We start from the raw sequence: 27,651 nt of genomic DNA, 5'->3' as shown, positions 1-27,651 counted from the left end.
ATGTGAGTGTGCGTGCATAGATATTTTTAACGCCTCATAAACACATGCATTAAAAATCGAAAAGACGGCTCAAAAACATTGTGAACTGTAATTGACGGTTTGTGTTTTAAGCCTTTTAAAACACAAAACCTAAGTAAAATTCCGGGATGATAATATTTATCAAAAATTTATTAAATTAGAAAAAACAAGATTGAATAAATTGACTAGGGCCATTCTAGTTGGGGTCAGTTTCATATTTTCTCTATGTATTAAAAAAAAAAGTAAGGTCAAAGAAATAATGAAAGGAAGTCTGGCGCACTTGTGTCCAGGAGACCCCATAGCACCTACAACCTTGAATATTTGTACAAAATTACTTCAAGCCCCCTCCCCCCCAGGGTTTTCACCTGGGATTTTATGTTTTAAACTTCGAATTATATTTTTTGTAATTAATTTTTAAGACAGGAATTTTACATTAATTGCCTATTATCGGGATGAAAGATTTCCCATACCCCCGAGCATCCGATGTTGTTCAAAAGACATTTTTTTTTCTGAATCAAATGCAGCTTGTTCCAATTTTATCAATAAATTAAAACAACTCAATCAATTTTTATCTAGGGAACCATACGATCTTGGGTTGGATTTGGCTTACTATTTAATTTTAATGATTTATAAAGAAAGGTTTTTCAAACAATCGGCATATTTTACTTCTAAATGCGTAAAACTTTTATTTTTTACAGCATATTTATTTTCCTCTTGCCTTGTATTATTTCAGATGCGAGTTTGGAAAATGTGAAACGTACGAAAGTTGTTGACAGTTGTTGTAGTACACAGGCTACATCAGATATCGAACATTTTATCTCGGATAAAACTGCTGAAGCCAATTTATCCCCTAAAGAAATTTATCCGAATGATTTAGGACTATATATAAATGAAATGTCTTTATCTGAAAGATGCAGAAAAGAACTGTTAGACAATGCTTTTAAACCACCAAAAGGGTTTAAGTTTCCCTACTCAGAGCACAATAAAAGTGGCAAAATTGAGAAACGGTACATTAATCAGTCACATTTAAATGATTACCCATGGTTGGTGTATTCGCATGAAAAGAAAGGTTTATTATGTAAATATGGTATCCGTTTTGCACCAGTTGAAGTGGGGGCTGCGAAATGCCAAGCTAAGCCTCAGATGCTTGTTCGTTCTGCTCTAGTATCCTTTTCGAAACTTAGAGGACAGACCGGTCATTTAGAATTGCACCAAAAAACCAATTACCACAGGAATGCAGTAGGGCTCGACCGATGGCATTTTTTGGCCGATGGGCCGATGCCGATTGTTGGCCGATTGTTCAAAGATGGCCGATTGTTTTCCTCCAAATGGCCGATGGCCGATGGCCGATGACAGAAAAAAAAAAGAAAAAAAAAATCAAACAGAAATAAATTGATGAGATTGTCAGGGATTTAAAGTATCATTGATTCATTTCACTTTACTTCCTTTTTACGAATAAGGAATTGTAAACACAAAAAAAAATAGATTTCGACTTAAATTTCTATTTTACGATCACCATATTTATACATATACTCTTGTGATGTCTTCATGTGCGTAAACTTGCGTCCCTCAAAAACGTTATGAAATAGAAAGTTGAAAACTCATACGTATGTAGGTAGTATGATCTAAAAGTTCGAGGACAAATTCTATAAAACCTTACCCTGAATAGTTCACATTGCTGAAGCAGATCTATCTACAAAATAAATACCTTGAACGACTATGCACTTCAGCCAACGTTCGTATAGCTTTTAGAAGCACTCCTGGAAGACATTTTTCGTAACCTCCTGTAAGGCCTCTTGCGCTGCTGCTTTTAACTTCATCGTGGGGAAGAAGGCGACTTTCATGTTGAGGATGCACGTTTCGATTGGTCAATACTCTGATATGACAAACAAATAACATAACGTTTCGTCAAACTTAGTTCCGTGTGATTTTTACCTGTTCCCAGCAAAAAAAAAAAAAATGCGGAAAGCTTTCTTCCGTGAGGAGAAGATAAAGATGCATCATAGAAGGTAGCGAAAAATGTTTCCAGGAGTGTTTCCAAAAGTTATATGAACACTGGCAGAAGTAAACAGTCACAAGACGACCTTTTGAAGGTGGATGTGCTTCGGTAATATGAACTATTCTGGGTAAGGTTTTATACAGCTGGTCCTCGAACTTTTGGATCGTACTACGTACAATCTGTATAGGGTGTAGTTGTGCTTCTCCTTTTTTGACTACTATGATTAAAAAGAAAGAACAACAGCAAAAAAAAAGAGACTGTTTAATAAACAATTGATTTGTTTTTTTTTAAATTGAACATATAGCTAAGATTTCAGTAATATTGTAATAATGTATGGATTTAGGTACATTAAACATAATTAAAAAACATTAAATTATGTTGTTTAATCATTCAAAAAAAATTAAGAATAAAACTATGTAACAGGAATATTTTTATACTTATTTAAAATTTATAAATAGAAAAGTTTGCATTTTTCAAAAAAACCTATAACAATGACATAAAATTTGCTCAAAAAAGAAGTAGCCATGAAAAGAGCGAGATTCTTAAAATGCAACTACATTATAAAAAAAAAACTCAATATTTACACCAAGTTAATAACTGAATACATATACTACGTGATCTGATGTTTGCACAATATTGAGCAGTTGGATTGTTTAATCTTTTATGAAGCTTTACAAACAAGTTCAAATTAATTTTTTCAATTTAACAATAATTTTCTGAAATTTAAAAAAATTGCATAATAGAAAATCCTTGAAACTTTTAATAAAAAAACTAAAATAACTTATTCATTGATTTTATATAAATACATAAAAATAGTTACAACAGAAAAAAATCGATTGCTATTAATGATGCAAAAAAGACGGCGCATTACGAAATATAAGTGAAACAAGTATGAGAAATACGCAAAATGACACTTCTTGACCAAAATAAATAATCGCTAAATATTTAAAAAATGCTTGAAACGACGAGGTAGGGTTAGGGGATCACCCTCTGATTTTGGAGTAACTCACACTTCGGCCCCAACCTCGGCCTCATTTTTTCAGTACAGAACCGCTACCCCCAACGCCTCGGAAGAGTTTCTGAATCTACTTCAGCACTTCCGAAGAAAAAATTCAGAAGTCCCTTTGATTTCCGAATTATGTCACCATTGAAAACGTCTTTAATCAATTTCTTACATTAATGCTTTAAATTCTTTCTAAACAATAGATAAAGTTTGAAAAAAAAAATCTTTAATTTTATGAACGGTGTTAGTTTTAAACAACTCAGAAGTACAACTAGAGTTTAATTTCAGAAATATAGGGAGTGGAAGGAGGGGCACGCAAATGTTCTCGGAAATTCAAAAAATAGTCGTAAAAAATAGAGTTCATAATAATCATAAACATTCAGCAGAAAAACCCTTTCAAAATTTGCACCCGAGTTTGTTTTGACGTGCAGTGGCGGAATTAAAATATAGCAAATGTTGCAATTGCGCGAGAGGCCCCATAACCATAGGGGCACCGTAGGAGTTACAAAAATGCTTATGATAAATGTTTTACAACTTCTGTGATGGAGAAATAGGGCCCCAAAATGTATTTTGACGGACCCCAAACTTCTAACTCCGCCGAAGCGATACAGAAAAGACTGCATAACTGTGATTCATATAACAAAAACCGAAAAATTACAAATTGCCGTCGGTTCAAAGGGACTTTAATAAAATGACACAAAAACCGGTTTCGCCATCTCATATTTGTTTCCATGGTCTGAGATGCTATATTAGTTTTGCATTGAAATAGGTAATAAATAGCCACAAAAAATGAGTAAACAGGCTTTTCAGAACACCCGAGCGAAAACAAAAAGGGAAGTGCACAACTGGAACGTACGCACACCCCACATGCGAAAATTTATCCTTCTACAGCTTACCATTTTTGAGTTATGACTTAGGAGAAATGCATACGTACATCCAGCTGCAAGAAACAACGCAATAATTAACTTGTTTGGTACCTGAATGCAGTATTAAAAACTCTTTTAGGGGTGACTAAAATAGAAATTCATACTGAAATTTAAGTAAACAATTTTATATAATAACAATAACTCCCTTTACTTTGTACTAAAAAATAAAACAGCAAAGGTCCTTTCTTTTTCAAAAACATTGGCCAATTCCATCGGCTTTTCGATGTTTTTTAAGGCCGATGGGCCGATGTTTCCTGCAAGTTAGCATCGGCCGCCGATGCCGATGGCTAAATTGTTGAACCATCGGCGCCGATGCATCGGCCTGGCCGATGCATCGGTCGAGTCCTAGGAATGCAGTGCAAGCTGCAAAAGATTTCATACAATCTTATGAAAATCCTGAAAAAGAAGTGCAAAATATGTTAAATTCTGAAAGATTAAAACAGGTTACAGAAAACCGCCAGCGTTTAAAGCCAATGATTGAAACAATTATTTTTCTCAGAAAACAAAATATTCCTCTTAGGGGTCACAGGGATGATGGTCCACTTCTTGATATGCCTTGCACTTCTAGTAGTATAACGAATGAAGGTAATTTCCGAGAAATGCTGAGATTTCGAATTCGAAGTGGAGATCAGGAACTTCAAAAGCATTTGGAATCTTCTTCTTCAAATGCTACTTATATTTCTAAAACGACATAAAATGAACTCATAGAGTGTTGCGGCGAAGAAATATTGCAGTATATACGAAATTCAGTTAATATTTCAAAGTTATATTCTGTAATTTTTGATGAGACTACGGATGTTTCGCATGTCTCCCAAATGAGCGTGATAATTCGTTATTGTGGTGAACACGTTCGTGAAGATTTTATAGGTTTTTTTTATTTACATGAAATTAACTATTCCGCTGAGTCGGCGAATGAAGTTACTGAACCGGTATTAAGTGGTGAAAAAATTGGTCACTCAGTGCTGAATATTCTGAAGAAAAATGGTTTCGATTTAAACTATTGCGTTGGTATCAGCACTGACACTTGCAAAGTCATGGCTTCTGAGCAGAAAGGAGCTGTATCCTATTTGCTGAAAGAAACAAAATTTGCAACATGGATACCTTGCAAAAATTACTGCTTAAATCTGTCTTTGTGTAAAAGCTGTGACATCAGACAGATTGGAAAATGCTTAGCAATTGTTCAAGAAACGGTATCTTTTTTCCATGCCTCAGCAAAAAGAAATTTCGTTTTGAAAAGGGTTTTAGGAAGAGGGCTAACGAAGCTGTGCGACACTCGTTGGGTAGAAAGATATGAAACGATAACACAATTTCAAAGCAACTTTAATTGCGTTGTCAAAGTACTAGAGGAAATTACGAACTGGAACGATACTACGGCTTCTGTTAAAGCAAGCATGCTTTTAAAATCATTGCTCAGCTTAGATTTTTATTTATCTCTCAGTTGTATGGTTCATTTTTTCTCTCTCACTCTCCCTTTGAGCAAATTGTTTCAAAAAGAAACTCTAGATTTGCATGTAGCAAAAGATTACATTAATGATCTTATCACAGTTTTAAATGAACAAAGACGCGATGCTAACAAAACGTATGGGAGAATTTGGGAAAAGACTACCGAAATTTGTAACCAGCTCAATGTGCCAATTGAAATTCCGAGATTAGCAGATAAACAGAGTATGAGAGACAATCACCCGTCTTCATCACCAGAAGAATATCACAGACGAAGCCTGTTTATTCCATATATTGATGCGCTACTTGCTCACATTGAGGCACGCTTTTCTTCCAACACAACAAATGCCTTTGATTTATGTCTCTTGCTTCCGCATAACGTAACTTCACGTGGTGAAGAAGAAATCTACAACTCAGCTAAAATTTTATGGAAGATGTATGGTGACTTGTTGTGTAAATTAGTTAGTCAAACCACCGAAGAAAATTTTTATAGTGAAATAGTAATGTGGAAAACTAAATGTAATCGAGAAAAAAATCTACCATTGATTCATCATCAACTGCAAATGAATCTGTTTTTGATGTTTTGCATAACTGTGATGGAGATTTGTATCCTAATGTCAAACAACTTCTCTCGATACTAATCACATTGCCGGTCAGCGTAGCTAGTGCTGAGAGAAGTTTTTCTTCATTAAGGAAGTTGAAAACTTGGTTAAGGAACAGAATGACCGAGGATCGTCTCACAGGGTTAGCTTTAATGCACGTACACAGAGACATCGCTATAGATGTAGATGGAGTCATAAATAGATTCAGCAAGTCGGGAAAACGACGCAAAGAATTTGTTTTATAAGAATTTCCATTTTGTTTCTCAACCAAATTGAAATATTGTTTCTGTTCTATTCACCAAAAATTATTTTTTTTTAAATACATGTTTTTATTTTAATTATAAACCTTAGGTATTTTATGTATGTTTGTTGTACTGTTACGATACAGAATTAGCAATCTTCATTGCTAAAAAGCATATTCCTAAAAGAAGCTTCTTTTTTACGCTTAGTTGTAAACTGCTTGCCTTGATTTTGATTTTCAAATATGTTGATTTTACGTATTAATTATTTTGATTTATTATTTTTGTTACAAAAGCTTTTCAATTTATATAAACTTGCATATAATTAGATACAAACATAAGGTTTCCAAATGACAATCTGAAGTTAATATTTTCATTCAAAAAAACATATTAGACACATCTATCTACCACATCTTCAATTTCAATTCTTACTTTGATAACTGGATTACCAAAGGAAATACTGTTAAAAACTGAAAATAAAATAAAATGTAAAAAACCACCTAGTAATAAATATGCATCTTGCTTCATGTTTCTCTATTAAAAACGCCCAATGTCCGTTGTGGTTCTCAGTTCTGTGTTGAAAATGTATGCTAATGTCAGAGATGCATTTATTTTGTACCAAAATAATGTAATGTGCACATGAGTTCACCTTTTTGATACCGATCATATTGCATCTCCAAAGTTTATTTTAAGTAATAAGTATTCTTGTATTTACTTGTGCTTAATTATATGTTTGAACACCACACACACACACACACACACACATATATATATATGGGTAAATAATAAAAATCTATCCCCCCCCCCTTGAGAAGTTTCTGGATTCGCCCTTGTGCTGTATCCAATTTAACTTGCATTGATAATACCCTCTTGTTGCTTCATTAACGTTGTTCACTGTATCAGTGAATTAGATTCATTACAGCAAGGGGTGAATACTGCTTGATTTCACCATTTCACCAAGTTACAGTCCCAGTAAAGGTGTTTGGATAGCTTTTTGCTAATTTTACCTCTCACTTTAAACAGAAATTCGAAAACATGAGCAACTTCAGGGGCTTGCACAAGGGGGGAGAAGGGAAAACTGTTGGCCCGGCCTCGAGACTGAAGGGGACCCAATATTTTTTAAATGTGTGAAATATAGAGTTAAACAATATGAAGGGGGTTCCTGTAAAAGTTATTTGTGATGGGCCTCAAAATTTCTCTGCCCGCCCCTGAGCAGCTTAACTTACTGCACTGTCATGAGAGTCAACCTGTGTTTCATACAAGTTTCTGCCAACACTTTTAAAGTTGTGCCGAATACATAAATAATGTCAGTTTTCATTGCTTTCTTCTTTGGAGTGCACTTTTAGGTTTTGAGTACATTACTAAAGCTTACAAAAGTGCTCCAACATTGCATTCAAGCTACTCAGTGGGTTTCAGAGTATGAAATTCACTTCTCTTTTTTTTAAGCGTAATTTCCTGGGTTTTAAATTTTAGTGATGGATTTTAAAATGCTTATAAGTTTTATGCATTTTCTCAATTGCTTAACATATGAAAATTAAAACTTCGAATGAGAATACCAGTTCATTCTCAGAAAATATGCTCTATTTTTATTGTGTTCTGGAATGGTAAATACATAGTTGGTCATATGAGACACACAGTTTTACTTGCTCTCCTTGCAGATATATGAGGAAGAAGATTCAAACTTCAGATGATGCTTGTGAAAATAATCGTTTTATGAGCGGCAAAAGCTGGAAAACACTTGAATGGAAAAAAATTACGGGATTGCGAACGAAATCCCGCGGGACCAATCCCACTTAAAAATCTTGCGGGATCGGGATTTCGGGATTAGAAACCCTATACTCAACTGACCGCTTGTTAAAACTCCATCAACTTCACGTATAAATTACTTTGTTGATTTTTTTACAAGTTATTTCTGTTGTTCCGTACTTAGTTTATGATGTCGAAATGATCACATGTTCTTGCATGGTTCACTCTATAACAGAAGAATTGACACACCTAGAAGAAGTAGTTGGAATGAAACGATACTTTACAAATACAAGGACAACATTGATATAAGAATGTGATTACAAAATGAAAGCAAAATGATGATTTACCTACAGAAAAAATCCCAAATGAATGGAGGTTTTAGTACCCAGTTTAGCCACCTCTAGTGTGAATGTACGAGGGGGTACAGGTAAGGATTGAAGTATAAGTTTCATACAATGTCCTACATCATCTTGTTCCACATTTGCTGTAAAGGCATCGCTTATTCGATCAAATTTGTGAACCATCCAACTTACTGTCCAAAGAGATTTTACCTATTCGTGATCTGTAACAAATCAGGATCGAGCAGGTCATAAAAAGGAATAATGTGGAAGAAATCCTCTGACACCCTTCTGCATGTGACGGAACACTGGCCTGTTAAAAATTGTTCCCTGGGAGCCATGAGTGCCAACACATGTGACCGAAGCATGGCACAAACATACTGTTAGATTGTCATGGGGTTGTGGAGTAATATTAGGAGGCACCAGGTTCTTTTGATCATATACCATGGCACTCGATCGTATTGTCCTTGCTGCAGGTGCAATGTGCCACTGAAAACAAAGGCAGCATTAGGGTTTTCACACTGTCACTTTCATTTGGTGTAGTGTTGTGTTCAAAGAGATTGAGCCACATAAAATTTGGACAGTAAGGACGATCATGCAAGCTTCTGGAGACTCTTTGTGAACACCTTGATAATGCCGTTGCTTTTCAGCACCCAGAGTGAGGTGATGTTACAGGGTGCTATTGTACACGAAACATAGCCACCCCTAATATTGATTGACAACACCATGGCAGTCTAACAGTGCATATGGTTCATACTTCAAGTTCTTGAGTTGGCTCTTATAGCCGAGCTCCCAGGACCCGTTTTTAACTGCACAATGCTCGGTCACACGTAGCAAGGGTGTCGAGGCTTCCTTTTCTACATTATCACAGTCTCTGGCCTGCTCGATCCCCTGATTCGTCACTGATCAGGCATACCCTGGGTTCACTTTGGACAATCAGTTGAGCGGCCTACGAGTTTGGTAGATTTAGTGGGGCCTTTATAGGAAATGTGCAACAAGATGATGTAGGGCATTGTACAATACTCTTAAACTTCAACCCTTGCCAGTATCCCCTCTTGCAATCATGTTAAAGGCAACCCAACAGTGCATTGAACAATTTTGGAATGTATTGTAAATTGGTCCTTAAATTAATCGCTTAAAATATTTAGAGTTTTTGGAATTTCCATATGGAATCAATTGTCAAAGTTTACTGTTTTGCTTTCTTTTTTTTCTTTTTAATTTGAAGTATTTGAATAAAGTTAACAGTTAGAGTGAATTTTGCTAGATCATTAATACTGTACAGTGTTTGAACAGTACTTTTGATATCAAAATACCATTTCTTTTAAATACTAAAATACCAATTATAAATCCTCTAATTCAAATTATTTCATGCAAATTGAATCAAATGATTAAATATTCTGACATCTACATCATTCTTTGCCCCCGTTATTTGACAGAACATTTTCAGTTTTGTTCATTTCCATTAGAACATAGAGAATTTATTTAATTTTTATATATTCCAGACACACATTAGAAAAAGCATAATTGATCAAGAAATTGACTATCTGAAACGAAAGTAAGATTTTAACTGTTCACCTTCATTTTGATTCAGCTTTACTAATGAGTTACAAATAATATATTGTTCTATCACAGGGAGGATGTCCTTGAAATTCGTAGCAATTATTTAAAAGAGATGCAAATGCTGCAGACTTTAAGAAGAAAGATGTTTTTAGAATGCATTGATGATAAGGTAAACAGGGTTGAAATCTATAATGTGACCCTTGCTGACAATTAAAATGAGTTCTAGTGTTTCCCCAAGGCTTTTTTAGGAGGATGCTGTGCCCTGCCCTTTTAAAATTAATGTTTGTTGCACTCTCCTTGCCCCTTTGAAGTTACTACTAAACTTCAGCACAGAAGCAAACTTGTTTTCCAAAAGTAAAGATTCATGCAAGCCAGGCAGTGAAATGTAACTCCTTCCTTTCACTTATCCAGTAAAATCAGATTTGAAAATAAATCTGAATGTTTATAAAATAGCTTTTGAAACTAAACGTCATAAAACTTTTCATTAATTTAAAATGTAACTACTATTAAAAAATAGTTGGTTTTTGTATGTGTTATACCAAAAAGCTCTTTTTTTTCTGTCACAAAATATTCTATCAAAAGTATTCTTTTAAATGAATTAACGTGCCCTTTTATATGAAAGCATCCTGCCCTGTTTTAGTCTGGGGGAGGCACTATATTCCTCCAGTATTGATATATTACTTATTATTCTGCAGGATGAAGAATCTTTGGAAACATTATCAAAAAAGCTGCAAAAAGTACAAAATATTATACAAGAAAACCTTATTGATCAGGTAAACATTTTTAACATACATTGAATAGGTCTTTTTTGAATGTATTTGAAATGTAACTTTAAGTAGTTTGTAGTTTAAGCAATAACATAGTAGAGCATTAGAAAAGTTGTTAGTCCTGTGCTTGAGCAGGGGCGGATACAAAAAATCATTTTAGGGGGGGGGGGGTCATGCTGACGGTTTTTGGATGCGAAAAATTTCTGAAACAGCGTGACGACAGATCAGGGAGATCAGGGAAAAGTCAGGGAACTTTATAAATCAGGGAAATAAGAGGGAGTTTCGAAAAAATAACAAAAAATCAGGGAAAATTGATTTTATGAAAAAAAAAATTTTTTTTTTTTGCTTTACAAAATTAAGTACTTTAAAGCCCTATGTATTTTCTGTTCAAAAAAAAAAAGTAAAATTAATGAGGTGCAATTATACACTGCCGCATATTTGTGCATCTTTTTTCCTCAAAGAGGAAGCCTTCATTAATGCTTTAGCTCCTTTGCCTTTATTCCATTGTCTTGAAGTAATTAGCGTACTGTAATCACAATTTCAAGAAATCTTTGATTTTTGAATTAATACTATAAAAGCTTAAAAGTTATTACTTCTTCGCGTTTTTAATTCAATTGCTAAAATTGAACATTCCATAAAAAAATCTTTGTTTTTTGCTGTTATACTATTTTTTGTCACCGCAAATTATAAAGGTTTTCTTTTCTTCAGACTTAAGTGATTCTTTAATTTCATAACCAAGTTATATTCTTTTATATATTTTGAAATTAACTAATTGCTTTTTTTTTTCTTTATTTTTTTTTCTTGCATTTCAAAGTTTTTTGCATCAACTTGTATATTTAAGTAAATATCTTTATTTTTTTTATTGTTAAAATGCTGTATTCATTCATTAAAACCAATGTTCTTGAATAGAGAAAAGCTCCTTGTGAATGGATGTCAAAAGGTTTCATCTGTTTTGCATAAATATGTCAATTAGTTATATAAGAATGACTACATTACTTCTATGCTTTCACTATTACTTTTTATTCTTGCAACAATTATTATACTGTTTGAAAATTTATTTCAAAATAATTTCAATTACTTTTCAGTTCTACCATAAATAAAACATATGTTTTTAAGAGTGATTTTAATAATTTCTTAAAATTCTTATGCGAAAAGGTTTCTGGAAGTAAAGTATCTTTCCATGTAGATAAATTTAATATACTGTTTGTAGTTCTTTTTTTCCAAAAAAATTGACTTGATTTTTTTTTTTTGAGCAATCACGATTGCTTATTGTTCTCATTTGACTGTTTTGATGTCCTATCTTTTTATTTTCCTACCGCCACCCTCCGCACCCTGTCACCGTCGACCGGCTCCTCACGATGCTGCTCCTATAGCGAAAGCCGTCTCCAGGTAGCATCCATGTCCTACACACACGCACATACATACGCAGCTACACACACACACACACCCACGCACACACACATACACACAACTACCCACACATTCATGCCTGCACACTGACACAAACACATATGCCTACACACACATACATATACCCCCCCCCCACACACACACATACACACATTCATATACACAACTACCCACACACTTATGCCTGCACACAGACACAAACACACATGCCTACACACACATACCCCCACACACAAACACACATGCCTACATACACACACTTGTGATTGCGAAAAACATAATTTGAATTCAAAATATCAAAATTCAAATTTTTTTTTTTTTTTTTTTTTTGCCATTTTGTTAAAAAAGTAGCATCTTTTTAAATATATCTTTAGTTCATCAACTTTACACAACTTAAAACGTTTAAAATACTGCATTTTATAACATGGATTCCAAGTAGAGCAAAGAAAGGAAACCATTACCATTGGTAACATAGATCAGGGAAATTTGGTGAACTTAATCAGGGAAAAGTCAGGGAACTTTTTTTCACAGTTCCTGTTGCCACCCTGTAAAACTGTTTCGGGGTCAATAAAAAGCACCAAATCGACCAAAAATAAAGCTCTTCCTTTTGTATAAACGTTACAAATTAATCTCATAGGCAATGAAACAAAGTAGTAGTTCAAATATTTACTTTCAAAAATAATTAATGAATTGAAAAGATACTGTAAATGTTTACATTTTATGCCTATTAAGAGATTAAAAACAATAAGGAAGGATACTGTTGTCGACGGTTTAGTGGGGTCATGACCCCCATGACCCTCCCATTGTATCTGCCACTGTGCTTGAGCCTTAATGTTGAAAAAGTTAGAACCAAAAAAGAATCTCCCCCCTCCCCCTTTTTTTTTTTTTGTAATTTCCAAATGATTTCAGATGAAATCAATTTTTGTCGAAAGTTTTACCCTTTTATTCCCTTACTGCATTTGGGTAGAAATGGAGAAATTAAATTTTAATTAATCATTTTGTGCTATATTAATGTTATTTTATTCATTAGATCTGTTTGATCTGTAGTTAGAATGATAAAATCATATAATTTTTGCTTTAATCAAGGAATATCAGGGATTTCTCAAGGATTTCTTCCATGGATTTTATTACCATCATATTAATGAAATGCAGTTGCATGTAAAAAAAATATTGACCTTCATAATAAATATTAGTTATTGTGCCTCTCATGGTTGTTGAAAAACTATGTTTTAAAAGCAACTTTAGTATTAAAGTATTTTATTGTTCTACATTATTTGCTTTTTCTTTTGTATGAGCATATAAATTGTGAACTGTTACTCATATTTGAACTTTGCTTACCCTACAGAACAAAAATAGTGCAGTAGAATGCTGCTAATATGAACCTCCCTCATCCCAAGTTCCAGTTAAACTGAACAAATTATATATTTGGAAATTCTAATTGAAAAGATCTCAAAATATACTAAAACCAAAAAAGTACTTTTCCAGCATGAATAATTTTACCTATGTTGAAAGGGTAAGAATTTTGCATACAGTGAAGAAGAATCATCGTAATAGTTCTAAGATCACATTTATGTCTGATAACATTTTTAACAAAACATTTTGAAAAATATATTTTGCCTTAACATAATTTTTGTGATGAAGAAATGTCAGGTATGTCTAAGTACCCTATTTTCGGGAATAAGCGCCACGGCGCATATAATGGGTGCGGCGGATGGCGGATACAATGTTTTTTTTCCCCAAGTGTAAAAAAAAAATAGTTGAAAATGCGGCTAACAGATGGCACCACATCGTTTGCTATCATTTTGCGAAATCCTTCGCCCTTGGGCTACAAGTAAAGCAAGGAGGGAAGGAGAGTCGACGATTGCAGGTGTTACACTGAGTAAAGAAATGGTGATCCACGTGCGCGAGCAAGTCTTATCGCGTCGGAGCGAAGGGACAGGAAATCCTTTGACCTTGGGCGACAAGCAAAGCAAAGAGGGGGGGGAGGTGAGTCACGATTGCATGTGTTTCACTGAGGAGAGACGCTGATCCACGTGGACGAGCAAGCCTTATTGCGGCGGTTCGAAGGGGTCAGGAAATCTTTCGACCTTGGGCGACAATTAAAGCAAAGAGGAAGGAGGGAAGATAAGTCAGCGATTGCACATGTTTAACTGAACAGAGAAATGCTGATACACGTGGGCAAAAGCAGGCCTTATCGCGTCTTAGCGAAGGGGTCAGGGACAGGAGGGAGCAAAAGTACTAGTAAGAGAGAGGGATGGATCCAGTTTGTAAAGAGAATTTACCACCTCCCTCAAAAAATTGGGTTGCTTTGTGAAGCAACCTAATGGGAAACTTGTCTCCTAGCTCTAATCGTATTATTCACTCACATCGTCGTGTTGCATCTTTTGCTGTCGTTCGTGCATTCTTGGCTTATTTTTTTTACGGAATTTTTTCAGAGTTGCTTTTGAAAATGGCTCCTAAGCAATTGAAAAGTTATACTGCAGCCTTTAAGTTTAAGGTAATAAAGGCAGAAGCAATTGGAAATCGTTTTGCTGCCAGAGAGTTTGGCATTGACGAGAGATGCGTTTTCCCTTAGAAATCGGATAAATTAAACACAAAAGTGATGGCCAATCGAAGGATGCCGAAAGCAAAAAGTGCAAAATGGGGATTTTTAAAAATATTTCATTATTGTTAATTGAATATACTAGCGAGAAATAAAAAAAATTTTTATTTACATTTAATCCAGCTTTCTTTACTACTTATTGTGCTTTTAAGTTGTTTAAGGCTGCGTGCGCCGCTTATGGAAGGTGCGGCGCTTATTCCCGAAAATACGGAAATATTATTCTTGCTGATGAAGCAGTATTATGCTACTTCATAATGATAGTGCCTGTTTCACATTGCTTGAGTATTTCTTACACATATGCAGCATTAGAATAGAGGACGAGAATATTCTCTGACCCTAGTTTCTTCCAAGTTGGTCGTCTTGTGGTTTCTTTTGAAATAGTTGATTTCTAAGACTGCATATGCCCAAAAGCTTAGAATATATTCAGTCGCATCTTCACAGTCAGGGATGAATTTATTAAATTCTAACAATTAAAATGAAAGAAAATATCCTTGTTCAATTCCTTTTAAATTAATGAATTCAAAACATAGTTATATTCAGCACTTATAATTCTTTTTTTTTTTTTTTTAAACAAACTTTTCTTTTCTAATTTTCATGCAACTTTGGTTGTAACCTGAACGTGTGCCAGTTTAAATTGACTCAGATTAGAGAGTTTCCACTAGGACTTACTGATATCATATGTCTAATACAGTACACCCTCGATTTATGCGGGGTCACATCAGAGCATTTTTTTAAGCAATTTTCTCTAGGAGACATAAGTTTAAAATAATTAACTGTCTATTTGTTGCTATATATATATCTTTTTATATCCGTCGTGAGATCAAAAACGCAGGGGACGTATGGAACTGGCGGCCCTTTAATTAATTCAAGCGTATCTTAAATATATACAAAGATAATAAGTTCAGCTTCTGGTTTATGAGTAAACCTTTAATAGATCTAAATATTGACAAAAAGAACCTGATTGTAACTAATCGAGTTCGCTTATTAGATTACTGGGAAAAGATAATATCTTGCTTTATAATATTAACTCCGAAATAAGGGGGTCCGGGGGTCCCCCGGAAAATTTTCAAATTTGTAGTCTTAAAAACGCATTTTAGACGATCTTTGGTAATGTTAGGGAAGAAATGGCTTTGGTGGCGCTCCCCTGTCTATGGAGAGATTTCAAGGCCCTTCCCAGGAATTTTTTCTCATTTGTAATCTTAAAAATGCATTCTAACTGTCTTTCGTAATATTAAGGGGTCTGAGGACCACCCTTCTCTCACTCATTTTCCAAAATTGAAACCTTTTAAAAATGCAAATATTATCTCCAATTATGTAAAGAGGGAGGTTCGGGGGTTCTCCGGCGGAATTTTTTTGCAATTGTAGTGCTAAAAACGCAGGTTAATACCATATTTTCATGATGTTACGTGAAGGAAAGACTCACGTAAGGAAGCCCCACACCAGGAAATTTTTTTAACTTGCTGCCTTAAAAATGCATTCTAATTATTTTTGGTAATGGTAGGGGAGAAGAGGTTTGGAGAGCTCCTCCAGAAATTGGTTTAAATTGTGACTCTGAAAATGCTGTTTTAAACAATCTATGGGGATTTAAGAGGAGGAGAGATTGAAAGGCCTCCCATGCGAGAACATTTCCCATCTCAGGAAAATTTCCTAATTTGTAAACTTAAAATCGCATTCTAGACTATCTTTGGTAAGGTTAGAATATAGATAATTAAAAAGAACACAAAACACACTGCATATTTTGAACAAAAGCAGTTTTGTTTGCTAACGAAGTAATGCTGGAGTCAGATGCCTAGAGTGGCAGAATACATTTAACTCACTGGTTTCAAACTCAAAGGAACGTATTACTCGCGATTCGTTCACTAATTTTTCCTTGATGGAATCAATATTTTTTTTTAATGTGTAGTTAAAATGAAAGAAATCATATGGCAATTTCTTGGAAAAACCACGATTATTAACGGAAACGTCACATCTTAACAAAGTCTAATCATATGTGTCCTGAGTTTTACCTAGTAAACAAGTTCTAAAATTCAATTCAAAAAGACAAAAGAAATGCATAATAACTCTATTAAAATTTGTAGCTTACTTAAAAGCAATGTTATCTTTCTAACAATATTATTTTAAAATATTTTTTTTCTTTTCATTTATAATTTTGACAGACAGTGAAAATATGATACGTAGTAACACTCATGACGATGAATATTGTGCATTTTTATTTAAAAATTATTATTTTTTTATGTGATTCAAAGGAAAAATTTATTCATAAAATGTATGATTTTTCGTTAAAAATAAACATTTAAATACTTCGTTAAAATACTGTCATCTTGTCCAGTAACACTCATGACATTAAAGGTGAAAAATTTACTTTTAAAGTAAAATAGCTCTAGTTGTATGAAATACTAAGCTCAAATGAGGCAGTGAGAAGAAAAGGGATGCAAATGGACATTTTAAAGTTGGACATTGTAAAGCACGTATAAAGATTACGTCCTAGGTAGGCTTTCGTTAATTGAATTTTTTTTTCTAAATAATGCTGTACACTGTTATAACCAAGGGTTCCAGACAAGAGAATATTTTCCCTGTAAAGTGAAAGCATGGTGCCCTATGGTGCAATACTGGCCAGGAAATAGAGCAGAGGAGCCAAAACAACATGCAATCACAAAAAGACTTGCTGCGCATGCGCTTTTGCCTTAGACTTGCATTCAACCACTTCAATATGGCAGACAAATGATGGGTTGCATCTATGTGTCTTTCACATTGAATGAAGTACACTATTGGATTTAAAACACAACTTTTCTAGGATTAATTACCCGAAATAACAAGTAAGTACAGCTTTTGATCACTTTGTAGCTTTTAGGGCTTTCAAACATAGTTAAAAGTATTTAAAAGTGCATTTCTGCTTTTCAGTTACCGTTACTGTCGTTTAGTTTCAGTTTATTGTTACTGTCGTGAAATTTCCATCATTCAAAACACTACCAAAAATATCTATCATTATTTTCTTGAGTACTTGATAAGCAGCATTTAATCACCAAAATAACCACTAAGATTATCAATAATCAACAAGTGAGGACCAGAAGAAAAATGATTCTTGTGCTTCGGTAGGATATAACAGAATAGCATGCGAAAACGTAAACAGCAAAAAAAAAAAAAACTTTCTCCGTCTGTTCCCCCCCCCCCCTTTTTCATTTAAGTGTTTGAATCATTTCCTGTTAGCAGTTAATGTCTCGATAGCGTTAGAAGTTTCTTTTGGTTTTTTAAACTATGGAAAAACTTCATGTGCAATTTATTTTGTTACCTCTTGATTAACGTTTATGAAACGATTTTGTTTTTCCATAACTGTAATATCCCAGCATATTTTTGGCTCTTCATGTAAAAAATCCATAAGTACCTCTATACTTCATTTTCGACACGGGTCATGCTTTAGTAAATGTATAATTTCTCACATTATTTAAATAATTACTCGTCTTTAAATTATAACACATTTGTGACAGCTCTTTGATACCAAGTGAAGAGTAGATATTTATTGTTTTATTAACTTTTAACGTTACTTTGTAAAAAAAAAAACTCATCAGAATGCCGAATTTTTTCACAAGTTTTTAACGGCCCTCGAGTTATCATTATTATTTATTTTATGAATTTTTAAGAAAACGATTAAGATTTTCACTGGTCCGTAAAGTTTTTCATTTGCTTTTACCGGCCCGTGGGTCAAACGAGGTTGAGAAACACCGAGTTAGAGCACGATCAGATGAATTAACTATGTTGAAGCACTTCTTAACTATGTTGAAAACTCTGAAACATGATCAAATGCTGTAATTACAAGTTTTAATCATTTCCAGTACTGAGTTCAATGTGAAAAATGTCCGAAACGTAGAATATCATGAATCAAAAGAAAACTATTAAAAAAAAAAAATACACAACTGTATTCAAAACGGCACACAATAGGGGGAAGGGGGGAGGAGGATCTACAGTAAGGGTGCCATTTCTTTCTCTCTGAAGGTTCCTTTTTTTTTCACCCCGGCTGCCTATTTTTTAAAAGGTGCCTGTTTTTCACCCTAGTTAGAGGTGCAATTTCGGCTCCGTATTAGGTGCCGCTGGTGAACAAGCGTTTCTCTCCCGAAAGGTGCCGAATGCATCCTGTAGTTTTAACAGTGTACAGCAGCACCTACCAGGGCTACTAGTACCATCTCTTGCCCCAAGGACAGAGAAGGGGTTCACCTACCATTTGCACTGGTTATCTCCAAATTTTTAATTTTGCCACTTGCATCCTTTTGCTTCTCACTGCCTCGAATATGATTGTATCCTTAAAAATAAACTATTACAAGAAATTTTTCTTGAAATAAATAAAACAATTGATGATATTTATGTTTGAAATTTTTCAAATGTTGTTTAGGCAAAAGTTTGGAAAATGACCCTGGTGATTTATTTCTGCATAACCAAGAACAAACGCATCAAATATGCATATTTAAAACAAAACAGATGTGCTTGTTACAAAAAAGAACATAGAACAATTAGTATTTTTTAAATATGTCGAGGCGTGATACAAACGAATGTTTGGCTAGCATTTACCACTTTCTAGAAGACAAATACATGCATGGTCGCAACCAGCTTTTAGGTTCGGAGGGATCATATCCTCATATATATAATAGCAAATGATTGAGTAACCCACGTGTTTTAACAATAAAACTTGCACCACGACATGATAATTTGATAATATGTTTTGTTAATTCAAAAAATCAGTAATCCAACGTCAGAAAGCACAAATATTGCAAAATATTGCAGACACGTGTTTCGGTGTTACAAGGAACACCTTTTTCAATGCAAAGAAATGTGAGCTTCTGGATGAAAAGTCATCCGAGAAAAGCTCAGATGACTTTCCATCCAGAAGCTCACATTTCTTTGCATTGAAAAAGGTGTTCCTTGTAACACCGAAACACGTGTCTGCAATATTTGTGCTTTCTGACGTTGGATTACTGATTTTTTGAATTTTCAGCACAAAGGTATTTATTCGTTATTTATGTTTTTGGTAGTGTTTAACATGCTGGGAAAGACCTTACTGTGACAAGGCTGAACTCGATCCGGCAACTTAACAGTTTTACTGGTAAGACTGTGCCATTTCAGGGGAATAAAGAAAAGAAAAAATGGTCAAAAATGAATGCTACCTACTGGAGTTTTGGGTTAATCCACTGGAGTTAGGGCTACAATTTTAAGTATCAAAATATCACCAAACAGGCAAAGGCTTCGTTCAAATGTAGAAGCAATTTTCACCCGTCATACCTTGACGGGCAATTTTCTAATTAGTAAATAATATTCAGGAACTTATAGAAGTAGATTCATATTGACAGAAGGAATATTAAAAAAATAAACAAATAAATAAATAAAACATTTTAAAATAAATTTATGAAAACTTTGTTATGAAACACCGAATGTATGTGTGTGGGGTGAGGGGCATTCAATTTACCGGACCCCCTTCAAAAGATTTTTTCTGTATCTGCCCCTGCCCCAGGCTACTGAGCGTTTATTCTAAAAAAAGTTATGGATGAATGTGGCAGGTTGAGGGAAGGAGGGGGGGGGGGGCAGTGCAAACAAAAACCATATGAACTAAAGTATTGTTGTCCCACCTCATGTCGAAAAACTTGCAATGTGGCCCATGAGTAAAAAAGGTTGAAAAACCCCTCTCTAAACCATATCCCGACATTCTTCTTATTTATTCAGACATATATTAAAATAAAAATTGTATGTATTTGAATTAAATAACAAATTAAAATCAAAGCATAATCATTTATTTCTCTTACCTTTTGATGAAGGAAAGAACAACGTTTCATGCTGAGTGGTGGGGTGGGGGAGAGAAAAAACAATCTGTCAACGAAAGCGCCTTTTGTTCGTAAATTCTTACTCTAAACTGCCCATTTTGTTCATAAGCCCTGAAGTTCCCGCTAAAAATCATCACACCCCGAGTGAATCACTGATTAGTCTGGAATTTACACCACTGAGTCTACCCAATGTACGATACAATGATGACTGGATGGCGACAACAATTAGCACCCCTTAACCTGCAGGGAATTGACATGTTTTCGTAACCAGTCGGGCGGTTTTAATGGTTGACAGCTGGAAAATACCCGATGTAATTCTGTTGCATAAGAGGAAAGAAAAGAAAGGTTTGAAATCCTTTTACAAAAATGAGGAGTGGAACCATTGTTGAATTTTCCAATGTTGCCTAGTAGTTTGATTTTGCATCTTCTAGGCGACAGAATTTTTTCACTACGCGACATTGGTGTTGCATAGTACCTATGTTAAAAAATGCTCTGGGTCACATTCCACGAAAATGCTGCGTAATTTAAAACCTGATATTAGTGTCAAAATAGTGTTTATGTTCTAGAGATTTTAAAAATACTTCAATCTCGCAATAGGCAAATACAAATATGTAATAAACTGAATGTATAATTATTTGAATAATATGCTTGACATGCATTAAGGCAACATGAATAAACTTAATGTTTATAAGAATATTTGGATATGATAGGCTGTTGGCTGTCATCAATCATTTTTTGCTGTAGTTCTTTGTATGGCACTAGTGGGCTCTGCCCCCTGTTCGCTAACGCTCACCAACCCCCAAAGATTGCTTTGCAATCTTATTTGATTCGCAAAGATTTAAATCCTCAATTAGAAAGAAACAGATTAAAAACAAAAACAAAAACCCTTAAAATTTAAAAAACCAAGTGGACACCCCTGGGGCTCAAAGTAATTTTGTACAAAATTTCAATGCTGTAGGTACTATGGTGTCTCCTGGGCGCAAGTCTGCCACAGACTTCCTTCCAGAATTTCTTTGAAACCTTACTTTTATTTACTATGAAGAGATTAACACATCAAAGATTTCTCACATCACTTCCATAACAGGACCTCCCTTCACTAACAAATTAGAAACATCATTTGATTTTGTCAAGGAATGTCTCAAAAAATTTTCAATGTGAAAGTTTTTGACTGCATGTCTTTTACCTTGGTCATCTTCCTTTTTCACTTCTAAAAGCTCTTCTGGAGTCTAGATCCAATCACAAAAAAAAAAAAAAAATCTTCAGTGAAACAAACTTGTTTATTAACACGCCAAAAAACTGTTCATTGCTGGCAGCAATCTCACAAGTTGGGGTTCTGAAGGAGGAAAAAAACTTTCTGTTTGCAAGGTCGCTTCTGCGTATAACCAAATCCATGTAAAATGAACCTGGATGAAATGAAAGCGTTTACTGTAGTACAAAATATTGCTGTTCAGACATCAATATTTTTGACATATCGATATATTTAGGCCTGAGAATTCAACATTCCCCATTCATTTCAATGAGAGGGGGAGGGGTGATGAGGTTACAAAAGATATAAATTTAGTGCATATTACATCAAAATGCAAAAAAAAAAAAAAAGACACCCATGTAGTAGTAAAACATAAACATACATAAATTTCTCAATTCCATCTGTTGTTCCTGCCTGACCCCCTTAAATGATGGGCCTGGATATATTTCAATTTACATGTGTTATGCCAAGCAACAGCATTTTCTTAGTAATAAAATGTATATGAAAAAAATATTTTTTTTAATTATTTTGCAATGATTCACATATTTTTCACTCAGTTTTTGCTTTATGATTTTACTTACTGATGTTGATTTTATTAAGCAGAGCTATTTTTCTTCACCTTCAGTCAATCAATTTTCTTGGCAAGCAATGTTTGATTTTATTAACTGCTAATGTTTCTACTGCACTTAAAATACTTACACAGCGTTATAATTCTCTTTCACAGGTGGAAATGCTTAAAGAAAGAGTTGGTGAAGATATTTACTGTGGAAGCACTGGGGTAATAATTAAGATATTTCTGTAGAAGGTTACTTTATATACATGTAAGAGCTGTTTGAATCCCTTCCAAGGGAAAATTCTGGTTGATTATGATCATCTCTGGCTTAGGAGATAATTCTGGCAGCTGTAGTGTTACATGAAATAGTGATTGAGAACAAAAAAAATTATGAAAGTTTAGTTTTATCAAATTTATTAAGACACCCAAAAAACCGTTGTGAAACTTGGCAAAAGGATTTTTTTTTCCACATGAAACCATGGGTGGCATCTGGACAATCTTCTTCACAGCTTATTAGCCCTTTTTAAGAAATAAAATATGAGGATACAAAAAAAATTTAAAACCTTTCTTCAAAAATATTTATTTTATCATTCAGAAAAAAATACTCTCATAACGATTGAAGAAAAAAATAATTGCTCGGTATTAAAACTTTCTGCGGTTTTCCTGTTGTCTCATGGCATTTTGATTTTGTTCATTGTTATTCACAGTGCCAGATCTAGGCACTCATGTTCCGGCAGAAAGTCTTGAGAGTGACAAATTGACTAAAAATTATCCATTTAGGACTGCGACAGTCAACCTAAAGTAACTGCTCATCTAATATCCATTTTTGCTAACTGTAAGATCGACTTCTGGAAGGGGAAATCCTCCCCTCTTGTTGTGCCACTGGTAAAATAATGTTTTTCTACTTTAAAATTCTTTAAAACATTTGTACCAAGTTTTATCTGTAAATCCATAGTAACATTCATGAACTTTTTTTCAAGAACAAAAAGAATTTTTCCTTGAAAATTAAGAATAATGGCTCTTTTAGCCTGTACCTGATGAATGGGGCAGCTAATTTATTGCATCTTGCTTCTAAAAGGGTAAAATTAGTTCAGTTAATAACTAAAACTGCGAAGTTCGACTACAGGTGGCCCCAAAAAAGAAGCATAGCTCTCTCACCCTCCACCACATCCACGAAGTTTTGATCAGATTTATGAAATTCGACTTATGAAAAATTATGATAAAAACTGAAAATATTTTCATCTTAGGAGATGCACTATGATTTAAAAAAAAAAAAAAAAAATTCGCGTTTTCAAAAACTATGATCTTCAAAATAATAAATGAAATTTGTCCCATAATTTTTGTCCCATTTCTGTAATGGATCTATAATATTGATATAATTGCATAGCACTATGCCATGAAATTGCATTTTGGGCATTCCAAGGTATTTTTAAAATTATGTAGAGTCCGTAACGTGACCTTTTTTTTTTTGCCATAACTTTTTAATTTACCATTTGATTTGCAAATTATTTTAATTTGAGCTGGTGTGTTGGTAGGAAAAGATCAAAATAAAATAATATGCTAATCAAACAGTAAACTAAAAAGTTATGGCAAAAAAAGGTCATGTTACGGACTCTACATAAATGTCAAAAATACCTTGGAATGCCCCATTTACCTATGTGTTCTGTTTTAGAAATAACTTATAAAGAAAACAGAAAATGAAATATTTTTTGATTGGTTATATTGTCTGATGAATAGTGCAATGTGTTTTTTGCTTTTTGACTAATCTGCAAACTATTTTATACAGGACTTGAAAAACAATTTTTTTCGTTTTGAAGATTACATGGATAAAATGAAAATCAAGACGTAAAAGAAATTTGAACTTTGTTAAATTATTGTTAATAATCACTAAAATCATTGTAAAAAAAGGCATAAGAAAATAAAATGTACATATCCTTAATTCAGCATTGTTAAGTCTTTCCACAAAGCACTAAAAAATGAAGCCAAATCAAAACCCAATTTCGCAGTCTGTTGTATCATTAATCATGCAATTTTTTAAACATTGTAAGGACAGTGCTGGATTTGTAAATAGAACTCAACAAGGTACACCGTATTCTTGACACAGCAGAGTATCTCTCATTTTGAATTATGCGTATATGTTACAGTAAATGTGATAAATCCGGTGATTTTGTACAATCCCCACTAGAATTGGTAAATGTAATAAATTATTGCATATATAGCCATATTTATCACATTTACTGGTTAATTTATACAATCTCCGACTCGTAATAGGGAATGTAATAAAAGTCTGTACTTAGCCAAAATTTGTTCAGTTTGCTTAGCTACTTGGCTTTTTCTATGATCTATAGTATCTACACAACGAGGGGCCTTATGTTGGATGCACTTGTTTGAGTCTGCGCATCTAGTGACGCTTTCGATTACATCATTTATTACATTATTATCAGATTTGTTTGTTCTGAGATATTTAATTAAAGCAAAGCAAAACTAGTTTCATTACTTTTTTTATTGAAGTATTTTTGTAAGCTTTGATAGGTATCAAACCTTGTTTTAATTGTAAAAGTAATTTTTAGTGTTGAAAATATTATTTCATTTTTTGGAATTAAATCCTCGTTACTCTAGAGAGTTATTCAAATTTATTACATTTTCCATCACGAGTCGAGGATTGTATAAATAAACCGATAAATGTGATAAATATTGAACAATTGATCACAATTACCAAGTTTTTTGGTGATGTGTATAATCACTGGTAATTATATACAATCACCAATTTATCACATTTACCCAGTGGCGGCTCATGCCTTAAAAGAGTGAGAGGACCAGATCATGAGTGCACACACACTTTAAACTTTATTAAAATAATTATTTGTGTTAAATAAATAAAATTAAATTCATTTTAAACACTGGACAAGCTACAAAAGACTTAAACTACTAAGTAAATCATGAAATATATTAATCTCATGTTAATGTCCATGATTGCCGGCAGGGTGGTCCTCCCCCCCCCCCCCCCCGACTTTTAAAAATAAAATTTAATTAATCAGCTGGGGAAAAGCGACAAAATACATCACAAAAATTATTAATGCACGCTTTCCGGCGCTGCAGTACGCCTCCCTTGCAGCACCGGTAAGGGGCTGCAAGGGAAGCCCTTTCACCCCCTGGCTTTTCAGAATAAATAAATACATTTTTAAAAGCAATATTAATCTAATAGTTTTAATAGCAATATTATTTTGAATCTTTTAATAACTAATTATTTTGAATGAGTAAAATTAATTTTATTAGAATCAAGACCAAATTACAAAAGTGCAAAAATATTATAATCAGAGAAGTGAAGTTAAAATTATAAATTATTTAACTATAACAAAGATAAAAATGCATCTCAGTATTCGCTTCAAAATAAATAAAATAAAAATAGATAAACTAAATTTTAAAAAACTAGCAAAAAAAAAAAAAATCTTAGCAATTTACATGCTGGTGTACCCTTCTGCATATGAATTTGCCAGTGCCCTTTGGCCAGATTCAGAATTTTCATGCAGACAAAGGGAAAAATATCGAACTGTTTTTATTTTCTTCAAATTATTGATAACTTGTCACATTTTCTTTAAAACTACATGAGCAGTAATTTAAAACAAGTAATTTGTGTGTAACAATGGGAAGACATTTTTTGAATTAAAAAAATAATCTTGTAACAATATATGAACATCTACATACAACCCACAACAGTGACGCAACTAGAAAATATTTTTTAAGGGGAGGGGCACCGCATTCGCTTTTAAAACCGCAATTTTACACGGTCTTTGGTGATGTTAGGGGAAAGAACGGTACAGGGGACTATATATATATATACACGGAAATTTGTAGAAATTGAAGCCTTACAAGGGTCTATAAGTATTTATTTCTTATGATTAAAAATGCTTTTTCTTTTCTTTTTGGAATCCGGACACCCCCCCCCCCCCCATGCCGTTTTTTAAATTTTATTTCAACGTGATAATGATTAGCTTGCAGATAATTTTGAGTTGCGTGCGCAGATACTTTATATTTTTATTTGACTCTGCTTACAGCCGCCTGCCTTGTCTAGTGGTCAGTGAAGTCGGACTGTGACAGGAAGAATCGGGTTTGACTCCCGGCTCGGGCATGGACTTACTTTTTCTTGTCTTTTCTTTCTTCTTTCTGTGAATGTGTTGTTATGCTGTGAATGGTTGCTTACCCTATAAAACGGGTCCTTATGGCATGTGTGTACTGTAGAAGTTGGACTTCACATCAAATTACTTTACAGTTGGAAAAGTGAAGCAGCGCACCTCAAATTGCCAGCATCGCTGGCACACGACAACAACTCTGCTTACAAGCGGGACAAAATTTCTCAAATATTTTTCAGAATGAAAAAGAAGATTCCCAAATCTGATATTTTCTCCATTGTATTGAAACTTAAATCTAAAGAAATGCATGCTGAAGCATTCTAGTGAATTTTCTTCATTTAGAGCTTAGAAGTGACTAATCGCAAAAACAAAACCTTTACAAAAAACCTCATTTGCAAAAACGAACGTCCAACATTAGTAACAAAAAATCGCACATTTGAGGCAGTGAGAAGCAAAGGGATTTTTATGAACATTTTCAAGTTTTGAGAGTAAAACTCGTTTAAAGTTGCGGGCTCGATAGGCTCTCATTGATTTTTTCTTTTTTTCTAAATCACACACATGCTGCATGGTTAGGCTTGCCAGACGTTCTGGTTTGACCGGGACAGTCCCCGATTTCAGACAAAATCCCGGTGTCCCAACCGGTTTACTTCAAGTCCCGGAAAAAAAGATAAATTTGATTAGATAACCAAAAAAGGCTGAAAATAATTAACTGTGAAGGACTATTTTGGATAATTAATTTTTAATTTGAAACGTAGACTTGAAAAATTAATATCGAATCAGCTTGCGAGGATTTTTACGACATTAAAACCAAAAATGAGTTTCTAAAAAGTCCTAGCCAATAATAAAAAAAAATTACATGTAAATATGTTAAAGTTTTTTATTCCTTATTCAAAGTGTTTCTTCTTACGTAACTAACAAAGTAACTAAAAAATATTGACATGTGGGAAATAAATGTTTAAATTTATCTTTTTGTGTCATTCGTTATTATTAGCCCTGGTTTAGACTCATAATTAGTATTTATTCATAGTGTTGAGAATGAACTACCCTCTAAAACACGCTAAAAACCAGCCAGGGATGTGTTCCCTTCAGAAAAGTATGGGATTCGAAGTTTCCAAAAATTTTGGGTTGACAACACATTTCAAAGCTGAAAAGTTATTTAAAAAAAAAACTTTTAAAATGTTTATTTTTAATAGTTTTGTTAGCCATATTTCAAAAGTTTTTATGGGGAGCGGAGTTAGAGCTTCCTCATAGTTTCAGAAAATTTTACT

General features: G+C 33.8%; 1 protein-coding gene across 2 annotated transcripts in view; it reads left to right on the top strand.

The window, feature by feature from the left end:
• LOC129220430 (TBC1 domain family member 31-like) overlaps positions 1-24,149 on the top strand; it is a 96,760-nt gene extending 72,611 nt beyond the window's left edge. Inside the window, exons 15-19 of one of the 2 annotated variants that reach the window (XM_054854852.1) lie at positions 9,814-9,866; positions 9,944-10,040; positions 10,567-10,644; positions 22,425-22,478; positions 24,040-24,149. In XM_054854852.1, the coding sequence (XP_054710827.1) occupies positions 9,814-9,866; positions 9,944-10,040; positions 10,567-10,644; positions 22,425-22,478; positions 24,040-24,102 (345 nt within the window). In that variant the 3' untranslated portion in view covers positions 24,103-24,149. The remainder of the gene's footprint in view (positions 1-9,813; positions 9,867-9,943; positions 10,041-10,566; positions 10,645-22,424; positions 22,479-24,039) is intronic. The other variant, XM_054854853.1, reaches the window with a different exon arrangement.
• The last annotated feature ends 3,502 nt before the right edge of the window (positions 24,150-27,651 follow it).

The sequence above is a fragment of the Uloborus diversus genome, chromosome 4, assembly GCF_026930045.1.
Source record: "Uloborus diversus isolate 005 chromosome 4, Udiv.v.3.1, whole genome shotgun sequence".
NCBI classification, from domain to species: Eukaryota; Metazoa; Arthropoda; class Arachnida; order Araneae; family Uloboridae; genus Uloborus; species Uloborus diversus.
Note: the sequence above shows the minus strand (reverse complement) of the source record. Positions and strands in the feature narration are given on the sequence as shown.